The 18,238-nt window shown below is 40.5% G+C and overlaps 1 protein-coding gene across 1 annotated transcript; it reads right to left on the reverse strand.

Annotated features, from left to right (window-relative positions):
- Positions 1-8,985: 8,985 nt before the first annotated feature.
- Positions 8,986-11,561, reverse strand: LOC141785122 (homeobox protein Nkx-2.3-like). Its single transcript, XM_074663277.1, has 2 exons — positions 11,126-11,561; positions 8,986-9,635 (listed from the first exon to the last, which is right to left on the reverse strand). The coding sequence occupies exons 1-2, from the start codon at positions 11,559-11,561 to the stop codon at positions 8,986-8,988; spliced, it is 1,086 nt and encodes a 361-aa protein (XP_074519378.1).
- Between the last annotated feature and the right edge of the window lie 6,677 nt (positions 11,562-18,238).

Genomic DNA, 18,238 nt, shown 5'->3' on the forward strand with positions numbered 1-18,238 from the left:
TTTAGAAGTATCAAAAAAAAAAGAAGATCCTTCCTCAGTTATGTTTTTTTATTTAATTTAATAATAATAGTTTAGTAGAATTGGTAAATTCATATATCTATATATATATCTATATATATATAATTATTATTATTATTTTATTTAATCATAGTGGCTTTTGTCCAATAGATTCGTAAAACCATATTTTAGAAGTATCAAAATAAATTAAATCCTTCTTAAGTTTATTTATTTAATTTTATTTAATTTTAGTAGCTCCAATCGGTTAGGATTGGTGAAACTACTTATTTTTAGAAATATTTTTAAAAAAGTAAAAAAAAAAAAAAAAAAGTCACGTCTTTCCTCTGTTCTTTTTTTTATTTAACCATAGCAGCTTTTATCCATTGGGACTGGTCAAACCTTTTTTTCCAGCTAAGGTTAAACTTATCTTTCACAAAGTTCGGCTTTATTTTTTTTGTGTTTTTTAAGAATTTCTCACTGAAAGTCCAGATTTTGTCCAAAGCGGCTCATGTTTGAACAAACTTTCGCCCTTGTCCTCTTCTGTAGGCTTCTTGGTTGAGTCAGATAGAAAACATGTATTTCTCCTTTTCCTCATCAATCTCTGTGGCCATGAGCTCTTCTGTTCGTCTCTGTGTCTGAGAATCCTCCATCAGATTTTTTCTAACAGGGCGTTTAGCCATTAGCATTAGCAGCACTGTCACATGCTGAGTGTTGGAGTCTCCCTGTGTGCAGCCGGCCTGTCTGGACCTGTCAGTCCTCTGCAGCCTGAGAAGATCCACCTCTGATAGGAGGAGCCAGGAAACCTGACGAGCCAATCAGAGGAGCTGCAGCTTCTGCAACAACATGAGGGTGTTGTGACAGAAACAGAGGGCGAGCCAAGAAAGTCTCCAACGCTGGTAATGACTCAAAGAAAACATTAACACTCCATTTGTTAGACTCAGAGGAACGCTTCAGACTTTTTCTGATTGCACTGTTAGCGCACACGCTACAGGAGTTAGCATGGAGCTGGAGATTAACAGGAACAAGGAGCTGAGTATGGACTTCTTTGCATTTAAAATATGATTTATTAGAAAATTTCCTACTGAAGGTTTGAGGAAGGGTGAGGCCAAAGTGTGCGTAACAAAAGATGGGAGATTGTAGCTTCACATGCTGCAGACACTTGGTGCAAACTCAAGTCACATGACATCACACCCAAAACCTCTTCACACTTTCACAAAAATTCTCAAAACATCCAAAAGTTTTTTGTCTTCAAACACAAACATCTTGAATTCTTCTGGAATATTCCCTGGCCTACGTCAGGAACAAGAAGGAAACCTTCAAGGGTGAGGTAAAAGGTGTGCCCCAGGGCTCAATATTGGGACCACTGTTATTTCCCATATATATATTAAGGGTATTGTTCAAATTTGAATGTTTTTTTGTCTTTAAAGAGATCAAACAAACATGATGTTAAGAAATTTTAAAAAAAATAATAATAAGTTGCTAATCAGCTGATCAAAAGTTAAATACCACAGGCTGTTAAAGCCAAAATCTGCTGCAAATGTTGATTTTCTGTCAGGCATTCACACGGTCAGTCCCTCCTGATGGCTGTTCAAACTAAGTTCTGTATATATATATATATATATATAATTTCTGTATATATATATATATATATATATATATATATATATATATATATATATATATATATATATATATATATATATATTAGTGCTGGGCAAGTTAACGCGTTAATTTTGCGTTAACCCGTCAATCTATTAACGCCGTTAAATATTTTATCGCACATTAGTGCATGTTGCTCACATGCTTTTATTTTGTAAATGTCTGTCGCTGACCGGAAGTGAAATTGGCGGAAAACACGATGAGTAACCAAAACAAGCATGGAGAAGAGGGGCATTTCGGTTATATTTTTCATCCATCGCCAGTGTGATCATAGAGTCAGTTCGTCTACCGTCTTCAGACCACGACTTCGAGTTTGAAGGTTGTCCTTACCGGTTTGAGCCTGAGTACACGGACGAGGAGCTCCATGAAAGAAGGATGCAGAGGGAGAGAGACGAAGAGCTGGCTCGAGAACAACAAACAGGAGCACGTCCACGACTCAATGCAAACTGGTAGTGCGTTTGTGGACTGTGTTCGCCTATGGCAACAGAAGAGGAGTGTCTTTGTGATAACGATGGATAGCGATGGATTAAAAAATATAGCCGAAATGAGTGATTTTGCAGAGATTATGTCCCGCGCTGAAGCTCCATTGCCGTGGCCCCCGCTAAGTGCGGCTACAATCAGCTGGATCTAAATAACTTCTGAAGGACTCCGAGCTGCACGATGTTTGTCTGAGGGAGTATATGAGCATACACACACCTATAAATAAGGTCCAGGTGTCAAAAAAACGGAGTTGCCCTTTAAAGGCGCTCACCGCTCAGTGTATCAGTCTGCGCGCAGCGTGCCAGATATAAACAAACGCAGGAAGTCTGTCAGGACGAAGAGACACGATGAGAACTAGAGCCTTATTTAGCGGTGTTTTTGTGTGAAAGTAACGCGCTGAAAATTCTCTAAATAAAGCGTGAATGTAGACTGATATCAGAGTTTTTCGGTGGGAGTCCGTTTATTTGTGTTTATGGTCAAGTAAAAAATGGCCCCGTCTGAGTGCAGAGGAAACCTGCAGAGGAGCAGGGAGGGGGTGTTTGGTGTGAGCGCTCTGGGCTTCTGCTGCACAAAAACACTGCTGTAGGGGTAATTTCTGCCCTAAACCTTGTGATAGGACCCAACTTGTTCCATCCCAGAGTATCACTTTAATGCCCTGACAGTGGCAATAAGCTTTAATTTTGTATTTACATTTTGTAAATTTGATTTGCACTAAATATGTGATTTAACTATTACTGTATAACAAGCACTGATTTAGTGTTTGCATGACAGATGTTATGGCACTTTCACAATGCCCTAATATATATATTTATATAGAAAACTCTTATAAGAATTTTTTTTTTTTTGCAAGAGGTGATGCATATTCAGTTTAACAAAATGGTAACTCATGATTTTATTTAGTGTAAGTGTAGTTTATCAACAATACCCTCTGTAAGAAAAATAAAAATTTTACTTTACTTGTTGTTTTCCATAAATGACTTTTTCAAAGTGCTTTTTTTCACACTCCCCCTTCTTGCTTTTGCATACTGTAGCTCTACTTAAAACCTCATTAAGATCCAAATGTGCCAAAGGTCAAATACAGCAATTTTTCAGACTTTCTTTTATTTCTTTGCTTTCTGTAATCCAGGTGGAAAAGGGGAATTTTCGTTTTCTGTCAGCGAGTTCAGATCTCCTCAGGAAACTCCTCAAAACTCCATGTTTGGTATTTCCATGAGACACTGATTCACCTCGCCGACTCACATGTTTACGTCTATTCCTGCAGAATTTCACACGACTGGATCTACTCCCCGGACGTGACGTGTGCAGAGTTCCCCACGTGTTGTCAGGACGCTGGCGAAGGATGATGTAAGGTGAGAGTGTTATGATGTTCTGGTTAACTTTTGGTCAAACACGCTGAGAGTCAATCTGAGGTTTGAACAGAGATTAAACAAATCAGTTTCATAACCACACACATGAACACACACACAGTGCTGAATGGTGTGTGTGTGTGTGTGTGTGTGTGTGTGTGTGTGTGTGTGTGTGTGTGTGTGTGTGTGTGTGTGTGTGTGTGTGTGTGTGTGTGTGTTTGAGTTAGCTCAAACACAGCAGCTGTGGTTAGCTCACAGAGCAGGCAGTGTAAACAGATGAGTAAGCTAACAGATGGAGCAAACAAAAACAGTGACGGCAGCTCCTCGTTCCATCGTCACTGACTGATGACATCACAGCTCACCTGTCCCTCAGGTGGCTCTGATCCCAGATGATCAGTGGTCAGTTTTCTGCAGAGGAGCATGTTCTCCATTAGGGGGGGTCATAGAGAAAACACATCAGGATGGTTTTTGTCAGGATCTGGATTATTTCCCATACTCGGTCTGTTTTGATCCGTGAACAACTCTTTTAGACCTGAATATGTCTGATTTTTTCTTTCCCATGACCATTTCATGACGGGGCTTGAAGGGGAAACAGTAAATTTACTAGATTAATCTCTCAGATCAGGGGTCTGCAACCTTTACCTTCATATGAGCCATTTTTCCTCAGCTCACCTGGATTAGAGTCATTCAGGAGCTACAAAATCTACTTCATCTTCTCAAAAAAGACAATAAAAGTAAATAATATTCCAAACAGAGTAAAAATCTAGTTAACACAAAAAAAGCACAAGAAGTGTTTTTTATTTTTGCAATTTTACATGTGATGTTTTAGATTTTTTGAAATAAATTTGCAAAAAATTTCTTTAATCAGAAAAATTATAATGTCATGCAATTCATACATTTTGCAAAATGTATGAAATTTTAACAAGTTGCTGAATTTTTTGAATTTGTCTAAATAAAATAAGTTTGCAACATTTTTTTTAATTAATTGATTAAATTTAAAAATGTGGCCAAACTTACCAACATTCTGAAGATGTCATAAATTTGCAAAACAATTTTGAAAATTGTAATTTAAAAATTTTTCAAAAAGTGTGAAAATTTTCAAATTTTAAAAAAAGCTAATTGAGATAATAAGAAAAATTATATATATATATATATATATATATATATATATATATATATATATATATATATATATATATATATATATATATGTATATATATTTATATATATATATTTGCAAAAATTTCAAAAAATGCAATATTTTGCAAAAAATTCAGATTTTTTTTTTAATTTGCAAAAATGTCAAAAAACAAACTTAATAAAATAAAAAAAAAATAAAAAAAGAAATTCAAAAATCTTAAAAGAATTTAAAGGTCTTCATTTTTGCCAGAGGTGATGCATATTCAGTTGAACAAATCGTTAACTTGTGGTTTTATTTAGTGTCAGTGTCTCTAATCATCAATACCCACTGTAAGAAAAATAAAAATTCTTTATTTAAATATTTTTTAAAGCTACAAGGAGCCACTGCAGAGGAGTTAAAGAGCCTCATGAGGCTCCAGAGCCACAGGTTGAAGACCCCCCCATTTGTAGCTCTCATTTGACCTCGCTGTGATCGCAGTGAGGTGAGGATTTGTCAAAGCAACGATTGTCTGATGATTTACCAAAGTTCTTAATAAAGCCCCAGTTTCTGAGCGATCTTCTCAGGATCCTTTAGCTGATGCCAGTGTTCTGCTGATTCACCAACAGATTAATTAATTACTTATTTGTGAAACTTATACTAACTACACATGATGCTTCACGTTTCTCATTCTGTACAGGCAGCTGCTCTCCTGTTAGCCAAACTATAGACAAAAAAAAACAAGTTTATTCTCATGAATCCATAACTGTATTGTCATTTATGAGACTATTCTTGCAAACCTATAATTTTATTCTCATAAATTTCATTTTTTATTTTCTTTGATGCGGCCCTAATCCTACATTGCACCATTTCTTATCATTTCTGCTCCATTTCATGTCTGTGATCTGATCTTGTGTCCCAGGAACGGAGCCAGGGTTCCAACTTTGGGTGGGCCTTAAATTACAAAAGTTAGTTAGTAGCTGTTACTCTATAGATACATTACTATTACTGTGGATGTTTAAAAGCTGATTAGGTTGTTTTTTTTATCCTCTAATATTTGATAAAATTGTGGTGCTTAAACTGACAAAAATTTACAATATTCAGTTTAGAAGCGATTTTTTAAAAAATAAACAAAGAATTGTTTTTTTCAAGAAAAGTTTGAGGTGGGCCTGGGACTGCTGGGCCCACCCGTGACGCCGCCCCTGTTGTGTCCTTTAACGTGTTTTTTGAACTTTCACATTTTCACATCCTGATGAATCCACTGGTTCAGTGAGACCTTACAGAAAAACTTTGCTTCATGACGTTGACAAGATGAAAGCCGCACTTTTGCCTGTCCTTACTTCTGATCTTTTTCTTTTTATTTCTTGAATGAAACAAATTTTCTGGCTCTGATTTTGGGCGCTAAACCACAGACTGTCTAATAAATGGACGTTATCTCCGTGACGTCACTCGTCTGTTTATACTGCGAAGTTTTGAAGCATTCTGTTGTGGGAAATATTCAGAAAACAAATGTTAAACCGAACCGCAGTTAAAAAAAAATGTCAGTTTAGTCCCTGCTAACTGTCCTCACAGAAACTGATGCTTTTTCTGTCTCAGAGGAAAAAAATACAAAAATGTTAAAACGTGTTTCCCCTCTGCTGTTTTTGGCGCAGGCTCATTTGAAGGTGTTTCTGACGCAGTGTTGTCTCCGGAGCAGCAGGTATCCGTGTTTACCTGCAGGACGCCGCCGTGTCTCGTCTTTATTTGCGTCCATCAGTCTCTGTCCTGCGGCGGGCGGCAGCACCTCAGGGCGCTGCTCTTATCAGCTCCGTGTTTACCTCTCAGCTAATGCCCATTAGTGAGGAGAAGCTGCTCCGGAGGACTTTAACTGTGTTTTTGTCCCAAACAGGAGATGAGCTGGTTAACAGCGCAGAGTGACAGATCTCAATCTGAGCGCGTCTGTCTGTCTGTCTGTCTGTCCGTGTCTGTGTCTGTCTGTCTCTGTCTCTGTCTGTCTGTCTGCCTTCATTAAGAAGAAGTTTTTCTGGAGCCACATCTAAAAATAAAACACCGTGATGAATATCAATGAGGCAGCTCTCCCTCCATTCATCATTTCTCTCATCAGGACTTCTTTTCCAGACCCCGCTCTGATCCCGCAGTCACGGGGGTCTGCGGGGCTCCAGAGGGAGATGATTCAGTAAAAGTGGCCCCCGCTGTTCGCTCTCAGTCCCGGCTGCTGTCCCGCATTAGCGCCGTGTGCGCGGTGGCTGTAATTACACAAGAACAGCTTTGGGGGACCGGCTTTTCCCAGACTGAGAGGAACAATTACGCACAGGAGGAGAAAAAACACAGCAGTTCGCGCTCCCTCTCTTCACTTTTCAGCAGGTTTCATGAAGATTTAAGAGCAGAGGAATAATCTGAGTGCATGAGTTGGCAGAAGTCTGTCCTGTTGGTTGGAAATCGAGTCCTCGAGTTGCACTTTAGGCCTTTATTTGTGCGTAATGGGTAATTAAGCAGCCAATGAGGCTTCAACGTCATAAATAGAAAGGGTTATTGCTTCTTCCTTTTTTCCATTTTGTTTAACTGAATATGGATCACCTCTTTAAGATTTTTGATTTTTTTTTTCGACGATTTCTTTAAGTTTCAATTTTTTGACATTTTTGCAAATAAGGAAAAAAAATCTGTTTTTTTTAAAGGTATTACATTTTTTTGTAAATTTTGCAAATTATTTTAATTCTTTTCTCTTTTTTTTAATGTTTCAAGATTTTTTTTTTTTAATTTTTTTTTGCTTCAGTTTGTAAATTCTCAATTCTAAAGTACTTAAAGTGAATATTTTATTTTATTTTATTTCATTTATTTATTTTTCATCTTTACTTTTTTCAAGCCTGAAAAATATCTTAAATGTCTTAAGTTTCTAAAAACGTAGTCTTACAAATAATCTATGACTGTTTTTGGTTCACAGAAGAAAAAAAATATGATTTAGAAAAATACAATGTGAGAAAAGTAAGAATCAATCTTCTCTTAGTTGTTTTTAAGACGTTTGAATGAAATAAAAACGATCCCTTCCCTAAAAAAGAAACTTTTTTAAAGTATTGTAAATTCATCTTTTTATTTTCACTTTAAAACAGACTGTTAAAAATAATTCTCGTGAATTTAGTTGATAAACTTTTTAACACACGTTTCCAAAGCGCTTTTTTTCTTTTTTCTTCTGCGTAAAATCACTCATTTTTGCCTCCAATCCTGTTAAATCTGCCGTTTTCTGTCATACATGTCAGGTTCTTTTTATCGTGTTTATGGGAGAAGTTTCCCTCGTGGATTTTTCTCCAGGTACCTGTGGGAATAACACCCTCACACTGAAAGAAAAGCGACCCTCAGCTCCCTCCTGCACTCCCGTCCGTGTCTCCTCATCGGGATAAATGGTGAAACTTGTAGCAATAATACCCCCTTCTTTCACACAAACGCCTCCCCGCTGCCATCACCTCCAGCCCGGCTGCCCCTCAAGCCCTCTCGGCTGGGGATCTCTGTGCGCCTTTCTCCGCGAACAAAAAAAGGCTCCTGAAGGGGAACAAAAGTGACCACATTTTTCCTGCGTGTCCCCTTCTTAGGCTCAGAATAACCCGCTGCCTGTCCCTCAAATGGGAATATTAGGACGTCAATCTCACGGCCCCTGTGCGCTTTTGTCTTTGCTGAGTGCCCGGCTCTGCCTACCACACACCTTTTGTCCCGCAATCAAATAAGAGCCATTATTTCCCTCTCCCCAGCCCGGCTGCAGCGCGCTCTTCGGGAGTATTTTAGGTGCCTAATCGCGTCCTTTAAGGACCTCAAATGGAGAACAACTTCCTCCTTTCACGTCGCCTGAAACTGGGACAAAGAGTTCCTGTGGCCTGCTCTCCTCCTGGAGCTCTCCTAAATATGGTTATGAGCAAAATTCTGACAGGGGGGCGTCACAGAGAGGAGAAGAAAGTTTCAGTCGATCAGAAATAAAAGTACTCAACCCTCTCTGCCTGGACACAGAATCAAACGCTCAGTTCTTGTATTTATTCGATTAGATGTGAAATAGACTGAAACATTTCTGAGCACAAACATTGAAAGCAGTCTCTCCAAAGCTTCAAATATACCAAGTTTAAAACAAGCTTTTAAAAAAAAGAGGATCCCTGTGAGTTCAAAAAGGAGGATCTCATTTCTCCCCCTGTGCTTCAATAAGAGCACCGAGAGTTCTCGGATTTTACGCACATATTTTACGCACACTCCATCCGGAAGTAGCCAAACATCTGCTCTGACACCTGAACTCAAACTCAAAGATATTGTTTCCAAAGGCCAAGTTAACAAACTCCTAAAAAAAACAGAAATGATGTGCCATAAAAAAGAGCTCCATAAAAAAGACACCAGTTCGGTTTTTGGTGAGGCTACCAGGCCCGGATCCCCTGCAGGGAGCCCTGGCACGCTGTGACCGCTGTCCCTTGGTGTGTCTGCGGCTGCGTGGAGCCGCCGAGGCCGCTCACGTTTCCCAAGTTCATGTTCATGAAAGCGTTGGAGGAGCTGGAGGGCGGCAGGGCGGGGATGCTGGTGTAGGTGCAGCTGTAGTTGCTGTTGTACGCGGGGCTGTTGTACGTGTACGCGGGGTATCCGTTATAGCTGTACGGGTTGGATCCGTACGGAGCAGCTGCGGCGGCGGCGGCGTAGCCCTGAGCTCCCCCCAAACAAGGCTTCCCATCCCGGACCAGCACGGGCACAGCGACGCGCCGGGGCGGGGGTGGGTGGTGCTGCCCCGCCGCCTCCAGGGACTTGTCCTGCCGCTGCCTCTTGCACTTGTAGCGGCGGTTCTGGAACCAGATCTTCACCTGGTTGGAGGTGAGTTTGAGGGTGGTGGCCAGGTGCTCGCGCTCAGGGGCGGACAGGTAGCGCTGCTGCTTGAAGCGGCGCTCCAGCTCGAAGACCTGAGCCTGGGAGAAGAGGACGCGGGGTCTCCGCCGGCTCCTCTGCTTCTGCGCCGGTCGATCGGAGTCTCCCTGGCCGCCTTCAGAGGCCTCTTCCCGGGACACCAAACCGCAGCTCTCTGCGCAGGTGAGAAGACGGGACAGGTGTTCAAATTAAATAATAATAATCGGTTAAGCCAGTGCGTAAAAATAATATTCAAATTTTATCCTCTTCGATAAAATAAATACATAAATAATTTTAAGTCAGTGCGTCAAAATTCTTTATTTATACAATATTAATATTTATAATAACAATAATAATAACAACTTTTATAATAAAAATAATATAGTTAATCCTCAACAATTAATAAAAAACGCCCAAAAAGGGGGAAAAAAAACAACGAAAAAAAGGAAACTTTTTATTTACCAATATATATATATATATATATATATATATATATATATATATATATATATATATATATATATATATATATATATATATATATATATATATATAATAAATAGAGAAGTTGAAATTATGGGAGTGTCTTTTTGTTGTGATTTTTTTTATATTCTTATTAGGTTTTTATTTTTATTTTTATTTCTACCAAATTAAAAAAATAAATCAATTAAAAAAAAAAAAAAAAACACGGGAAACTAAAAAAAAATGAATCAAGGAAAATCTCCAAAAGTAACACAGAGTACGAAATTTAAATCTCTTCTTTATAAAATCAACGTATTTTCACCAAACTTCTCTTATTTGACACAGAACTTAAGCTTTTGTTGATTTTCTAGTTTTAGATTTTCCAACTTTTCCGTGAAACCCTGAAACCTCTCCTCTCTGTGGAACAATCAGACTCGCTCCGTGTCAGAAACCTGCGCCTCTGCCTGTGACTGTGTGTGCTTCCTGGCGCTCCTCTCCCCGTGTCATTTCTTTTACAAGCCTCTTTAAACTAATTGTCGGTTTATGGTCCACACATCATAACAGACTCCGCGCAGCAGACCACTACAAAGTGTTTGACATTTCCAGACTTTACTGGATCCTCTCAGGCCTCCGTAGCCTGACTTCCACCATTTGATATCGCTCTTTATTGGGATCATGTCAGGAGTGGGAGAGGACGGCTGAGTCCCTGTTTCCCCACTCCAGAGCTTGTCTTTTAATCCTCTTCCTCACACTTTGAGCCAGCTGTTGGTGAACAAACAACGAGCACACACACGTTACATGAAGCTGGATTATTGAGCACAAAGGTTGCAGGACGAGTCCTTCCCCTCCCTCGCTGTTTTGACGCCTCAGTTGGTTTGAAAATATCGCTTCATGACCTTTAAGCCTTAAATAATCACATTTATCTCTGGATTTAAAGGCTGAACTTGAGAGTGCGTAACGGAGATAAAACTCTTCTGGATCAGGTTGCAGGAACATTTGCTTTTGTTGCCTTTCATGCAAATTATTTCGCAGCCACTGCAAAGAGCAGCTTTGTTTAAAAATAACTCGTTACTTTATGTTTTTTTGGTTTGTGAAGTTTTACATTTCTCTGTTTTACTCAGCTGTAAATGACTGTGCTGATTTTTGTCCCTCGGTTTCTTTGTTTGTCTTTTGTTCTGTTCTGCAGCCTGCGCGTCAACTCACTGCTCTCCTGCTCGTCCAGCTCGGCGCCCTCCAGCTTGGCTCCGTGCAGCCCGGGGTGAACGTACATATCCGGGGACAGGCTCGTGTCCCCGCGCTCCTCCTCTCCTCCTCTCACCGCCAGCGCGCTCAGGTAAGCCAGGTTGTCCTCTCCGTCCGAGAAGGAGGGGCTGTCCCGGGCCCCGGCGAGCATGCAGGACGGCGGGGTCTGGAAGTGCTGCTGCTGAGGAGGAGGAGATCCTCCAGCCAGCTGCTGCTGCTGCGCGCTGTGGGCCCGGTGCTGCAGTTCCAGAGACCCGGACTGCTGCTGCTGCTGCTGCTGCTCCAGTTTGAGGATATCCTTCACAGAAAACGGCGTGGAGGTGAGCGGGCTCTGCAGCATCATGTCATCCAGCTCCTGCTCTGCGCCACCGAGGAAATGAATCCCGCCGAGTAACATGCAATCCCCTTTTCCCTTCGCCCTCTTCCTAACAAATAATTGAGCCGAACAGCCCTGTCTGTGGTGATTGGAGGTGCGTTAAGCCCCTGGAATCCCTCATCGCCATGAATCGCACGAAAACACGAGCAGTAGTCCTGGTTTCGCCCGTGCAGGTCTCCTCTCTGACAGATGTAATGTGGGGCTTTGTGAGTGGAGTTTGGACCGGGGCGAAGGAGCGCCTGAGCCTCCTCTGGAGTCAGGGGGAGGGGTGTGTGAAATGGAAAGTCGAGCGGGCCTGAAGGGGAGCATTTAGGAGGGAGAGGGAGGGGAGGTGGGGCGTACGTGACGCGTGTTCCCGTCCTGGTTTTGTTTTTGGACTTGTGTGCATATGGTGGACAGAGGATTTCACAGCTCCTCGTTGTTTATCCTCTGAATTCACTCCAATAAAATCCTTTTACGCACAGGAAGCTGCTCTGTAGCAGCTAACACACAAACTCCTTCTCCTAACTGCTTCACCTGTCTCTGAATATGTTTGAATTTGACTTGAAATCCAGTGAAATCATCGAGTTAGTCCGTGCGTAAATCTGTGCGTAAATCTGTGCGTAAATCTTTTGATTCGTGCACGGCGCGTGGCACACTTGTTGCAATAGCGGTGGCACGTCAAGGTCAACGGTCAGGTCATGGGACAATGGAGCATGAGGGCGACCTCCCTGCTCTGTAGTGTAGCTCCACTGAGAGCAGAAGAGGCATTTCAAAGTGGAGTTTTCATTTTTACGCACAGAAACGTCATTTATTTCGCCCACTATTTAAACCCAAGGAGATGTGCAAACAAAAACTTACCTCCTGAGCTCTGGCTCCCAAATGTCAAACTTGAGAGATTTCTACATTAAGTTAAGAGGTCTTAAAATGTCATATTTGTGCAGCTTCTATTAAACAAAACACATCAAAGACCTCATGATACCCAGAATCCTGAAAGTACAGGATATTCCAGTTATTTCCTTATTTTTAAATCAAATTAAACTCTTACGAACAGCCACAGCAAGAGCAGATAAAGAGGAATTTAAACATTTGTTGCTACTTTGGCCAAGTTGGAAACCAAATTGAGATTTCAGGGAGAATCCGGTGGTTTAAATGGTTAAAGGACGCTTTTATTTTCTTGTTTGAAACTCTTGAAACTGTCACTGAAACTGAGAGGCTCCCCTCTCTCCTCCCGGACTCTCCGCAGCCTCCTGCAGCAGCCCAGAGGCCTCGGTGTCCCTCCGTCCTCTTTATCGCGGGTGTTGTATTAATAACCGCCCTGGGTCCGATAAGCAGGGCCCCCCGGGGCAATTAAGATTCCTCCAGGAAAACTGGCTGACGTTTTTAGCTCGCCGTAATCTGCTCCTATCAGCTCCCCTTTCCGTTTTCCAGCGGGACCCTTCGCCTCTGTCACCCCTCTGCCTGCGCTCCTCCTGCAGGTTCCTCTCACAGCAGACGAGCCCGGAGCGCGACCGGAGGAGCTGAGGTTCAGAAAGTCACTTTATTAAACGGTAGAAACACCAGTCAGGAGTTTTTACTCTGCTTATACTTAAATGTGTTTAATATTAGAGCTATGGCTCACTGTGAAGAGGAACAGGCGCTGCTTTAACTTTTACAAGTGTCAAAATTTACAACGAACTCTTACCAGGAAAAACAACCTGAGACATTTTTTATTTTCAATTATCAAAAATTAAGTTCCTTGAATCAAAAATGCGGACTTATCATTTAATCTTCTCACATTAATCCTCATTTTTACTATTATTATTATTGATATTATTATTATTGTTATTAGAGCACTACTATTGTTTTATTTCAAACCCTTCTCCTGTAAACATGAGAGTGAATATTTTGGAGACAAAAAAACTTATTATAATCATTAAAAGTATAATAAATGAATTAAGAAATAAAACAGAATACATAATAGAGAATAAATAAGTTAATCATAAACGACTAAAAAATATAATAAAAACAGTTTTAGTGCTAAGGTCATTCAAAAGGCTTTAGGTAAAATGTTGATTGAATTACACTGAAAGATAAAAGTGAAAAGCTGTTAAAAGAGACCCAGAGGGTTAATATTCACACTGCTCTCTGTCAGACTTTATCCTTATTTCAGTATTTAACTGGTAAAATCTGTTCGTCTCTAGAGTCTGATTACATTTCAATCAGGACTCATTAATAAACCCAGCTTCACATTCCCCATTTGATCAGGCTAAAACTCTGCTGAAACACACGAACACACACACACACACACACACACACACACACACACACACACACAAACACACACACACACACACAAACTACCAAATATTTACTGACACAAAAACTATCCCTTCCACGTAATCCTGAAAAAGTAGGGCCAGTGTCCCCTCACCTTGCTTAAGGGCCTGTGGCCAACCAACGTGTTTAAGGGCCTATCTCCACTCACAGTGCTCCAGGGCCTGTGTCCACTCACAGTGTTCCAAGGCGTGTGGCCTCACCGTGTTCCAGGGCCTTTCTCCACTTAAAGTGCTCTAGGATTTGTGTCTACTTACAATGTCCCACGGCCTTTGTCCAATCACAGTATCCCGGGGCCTGTGTCCACTCACCATATTCCAGGGCCTGTGTCCACTCACAGTGTTCCAGGGAGAGTGTCCACTTATTGTGCTCTAGGACTTGTGTCTACTCACGGTGTTCCAGGACCTGTGTCCTCTCACAGTGCTCTGGGGTTTGTGTCCACTCACCATATTCCAGGGCATGTGTCCACTCACAGTAGTCCAGGGCTTGGGTCCACTCACAGAGCTACAGGGCCTGTGTCCACTCACAGTGCTATAGGGCCTGTGTATACCTACAGTGTTCCAGGGCCTGTGTCCACTCTCAGTAGTCCAGGGCTTGGGTCCACTCACAGTGCTCCAGGGCCTGTGTCCACTCACAGTGTTCCAGGGCCTGTGTCCACTTACAATGTTCCAGGGCCTGTGTCCACTCATAGTGATCCAGGGCCTGTGTCTACTCACAGTACTCCAGGGCTTGTGTCTACTTACACTGTTCCAGGGCCTGTGTCCACTCACAGTGCTCCAGGGCTTGTGTCCACTCACAGTGTTCCAGGGCCTGTGACCACTCACAATGCTCCAGGGCTTATGTCTACTTACAGTGTTCCAAGGCCTGTGTCCACTCACAGTGTTCCAAGGCCTGTGTCCCCTTACCGTGTTCCAGGGCCTGTGTCCACTCACAGTGCTCCAGGGCCTGTGTCCACTCACAGTGTTCCAGGGCTTGTGTCTACTTACAGTGTCCTAGGGACTGTCTCCACTCACAGTGTTTCAGGTCCTGTGTACATTTTCTTTTTTTTTAGAACCTGTCTCATTACAAAAGTCGATCAGGATCTAAATGTAAACAACATAAACATAAATTCTGTATAGTTTAATAATCTAACACAGGCAGATTTAACCAATGAGTCATAAACTGAGAGATTTAGCAGACTAGCAATTTTCCACATTTTTTTTTTAGAGTTTCAGAACCAAACCTAAAACAGTAAATTCATTTATTATATGTGTTTTGTTTCCAAAACACCAACAAAAAAATAAATTAAAATGCCCATAAATGTGTTTACTAAGGAAATTATTCACAGGGCCCTCTATTAGAGAAAGGGCGTGGCCACCCCAGCCCAAAAGTCTGGACACGCCCCTGTTTGGGACTTTGTAACCAATCTCCAGCCAGGATCAGGAATTGTGGGGTTCAAAGGTCAGCTGACCACATACTTCACATTGTCCCGTGCGCTAGCGCTGCTCAGAGCTGCACACAAGAACTGACGCTCATCCAAAACTCATCAGGTCACATTAATTTTAATGAAAGGCGCCATGTCACGTTAGGGAAAGATGTAAGTGGATAAAAACTACACTGAACTCTCTTTTTTCAGATGATTGTATCATGTAAATACTGCTCTTCTTGGATCTCAGAGCTGCAAAGCTGACTGGATCCAGGTCTGGGTGTTCCCTCCTCTGGGCCCAGCAGGTTTTAAATATCCGTCTCGTTCTATGGAGGCCGCACACAGACTGATATACGCCGGTTTGTCCCCGTAGACTCCCCGGCGACTCTCCTCATTTCACATTATATCATCATCAGCATGTCCTCGTAAAAAAGCGCCAAACACGGCGGGATGGTGTTTAGACTGACACCCAGCCGCCTCCGCTTACTTTAAATATCATTAAATCCAGAGACGCCAGGCTGAGCGCGGCGTTTCTGTGACACATGGCGAGCGTCTGCAGCTGGAGGGAAATCAGGCTGTTTTGTTTAAAGCCACGAGGGAGGGGAGGGTTGACTGAAGAGTCCGTCTACACTGGATTATTCTAAAGGTTCAGTTTGGAAAAATTAATCTAGATTCAGAGAAATCCACCATGTATAAAATCAGGTCATTCACATCACTGCTGTCCTCAGTTTTAAAGAAAAACTCAACCAGATAAATCATTTTTCCACATATCAGACTTTTAATGATGAAATCTGGATTGGCCTCGTCCTCAAGAGATTATGTACCAACTTTGTCCACAGGGGGCGCCAGAATCCATGCAAACTAACTGACCCTGGAAGATTTTTTTTATCATGACATATTGTCAGTTTCCTGATAATTTGGAGACAAATTCTGTCGGGATGTCAAACAGTGGAGGTCAACTTTTCTAAAACTCCGAAAGGGGCAAAAAACTTGTGTTTTGAAGACGTCGAAACTCGCCAAAAGGCCTCTATGAACGATTGGATGAATAAAGAAAAACTTTGTGACATGATTGTAATTTTATAATTTTATGTTTATCACTTTTCTGAAGCTGGAGTCTTGATTTTAAAAAGCCATCTTTTCTATGTCCTCAGGTCCAATCTTGAAAACCAGGCGATGAACTGTGAGACTCTATCTGATCTAGAAAAAGTCTCCAGTTTGTGATTAAATCTACGTGTGGGAAATCCTGATGATCTTGATCCCAGTACAGGGGTCTTCAACCTGCGGCTCTGGAGCCTAATGTTGCTCTTTGACTCCTTTGCAGTGGCTCCTTGTGACTTTACAAAGTATTATTTAAACAAAGAATAGTTATTTTTCTTACAGAGGATATTGATAATTAAAGACAATGACACTAAAAAAATCACTAGTTACCGATTTGTTTAACTTAATATGCATCAACTCTTGCAAAAAAAAGCTTTCAAATTCTTTTAATATTTTTTATTTATTTATTTTTTTGCTTATTTTCTTAAGTTTAATTTTTTTGAAATTTTTGCATATTATGAAAAAAATCATTTTTTTAAAGATATTGCATTTTTTGTAATTTTTGCAAAAAAAAAAAAAAAAAAAGAAAATATATATTACTGCTGCAAATTTGCAAGTATTTTTTTCCCTTTGTGTGAAATTTTGAAATTTTCCATGATTTTCTGAAAAATTTTTAAATAATTTTTTAAATTGTTTTGCAAATAAATGACGTCTTCAAAATTTTGGTTAGTTTGGGGAAGGATGCCAACTCTGGCACATTTTTCAATTTATCATTTTTTTCTATTTATTTTGAAAAAATTGGCAAACTTATTAAGTTAAAAAAATTTTGAAAATTTTTGCAACTTGCTAAAATGTCATACATACTGGAAATTGTATGAAGTTCATGAAATTACAACTTTTCCACCAAAAAAAAAAACAAAAACAAAAAAACATTTGAAATTAAATAAAGAAAAAATCTAAAACATCACATGTACAATTAAATAAACACAAAACACTTTTGGGATCACTAGATTTTTACTATGTATGGAATATTATTCACTTTTTTTGTTTTTATTATGAAGATAAAGTAGATTTCAAAGGTTGCAGACCCCTGTCCCAGTAGAAGCTCAATTCAGGCAAGATTATATGAACAATTTTTATACAAATTTAAAAGAAACAAAATAAAAACAAGTCCAATGGAAATTGAAAACTTTAAAGCTCCAGGATGAGGGTCAGGTCTTTTTTAAAGAAAATCCTTCATATAGCTGACGCCATGGCTATCCTGAATCCAAAAAAAGTGAACAACCAAAAAAAGAATTATTATTTGATTGATTGATTATTTTAACATCACGCGAAGCTCAGAAACTGTATTAATCTGAGGCAGATAAGGACAGAAGAGGCGTCAAGGCATGAGGCTGCCTCAATTTGATCCAAGCGTCTTCTAGGATGTGTGGATTTGGCGCCCCCTGTGGCCAGAGGATGTCTCTTAAATCCCAATCTGGATTTTTTTCAAGCCTTCCCCTGGATCAAATGAATCTGGTTTATCTTTGATGGCAAAAGTGGGGCAAAACTAAACCTGATCTTTGGATATGTAAATCTGGATCATTTTTAATCTGGATTGAACCATTTTCACAACTCATTTTCTTCCTTTATTAGAAACTTTGTCACACGAAACAAATGCATATCACAAAATCACGTTGTAGAAATCACTGAACCCGTCTGTAAACTGATCAAATCACTCGTCCTTAGAAAGAAAAAAAAGGTTTTTGTCTATATTGAGTCTTTTCTTGCTCTGTTTTTGTCCAAATAAAATTCTAACAGCACCCCTTTCTAATATTAAACCCAGATTGAAAATGTGGTTTTGTGTTTTTCGTGTTGGTGTACCTCAGGGTTCACGTCCGGGTCCTCTGAGGTTTCCTGCGAAGCCACGCAGGAAAACCACTCGAGGAGCTGACTGCGGTTGTGGTTTCTCCGCTCGTAC

The sequence above is a fragment of the Halichoeres trimaculatus genome, unplaced genomic scaffold (assembly GCF_033239565.1).
Source record: "Halichoeres trimaculatus isolate MK-OKI-2021-1 unplaced genomic scaffold, fHalTri1.1 fHalTri1_scaffold_2, whole genome shotgun sequence".
Classification (NCBI taxonomy): Eukaryota; Metazoa; Chordata; class Actinopteri; order Labriformes; family Labridae; genus Halichoeres; species Halichoeres trimaculatus.

What these genes read in the sequence shown, in the direction of transcription:
- LOC141785122 (XM_074663277.1), bottom strand. Translation starts at nt 11,561, where the DNA reads ATGTTACTCGGCGGGATTCATTTCCTCGGTGGCGCAGAGCAGGAGCTG. An exon ending in GCTGGACGAGCAGGAGAGCA is followed by an intron (nt 9,636 to 11,125) that starts GTGAGTTGACGC and finishes TCACCTGCGCAG; the next exon opens with AGAGCTGCGGTTTGGTGTCC.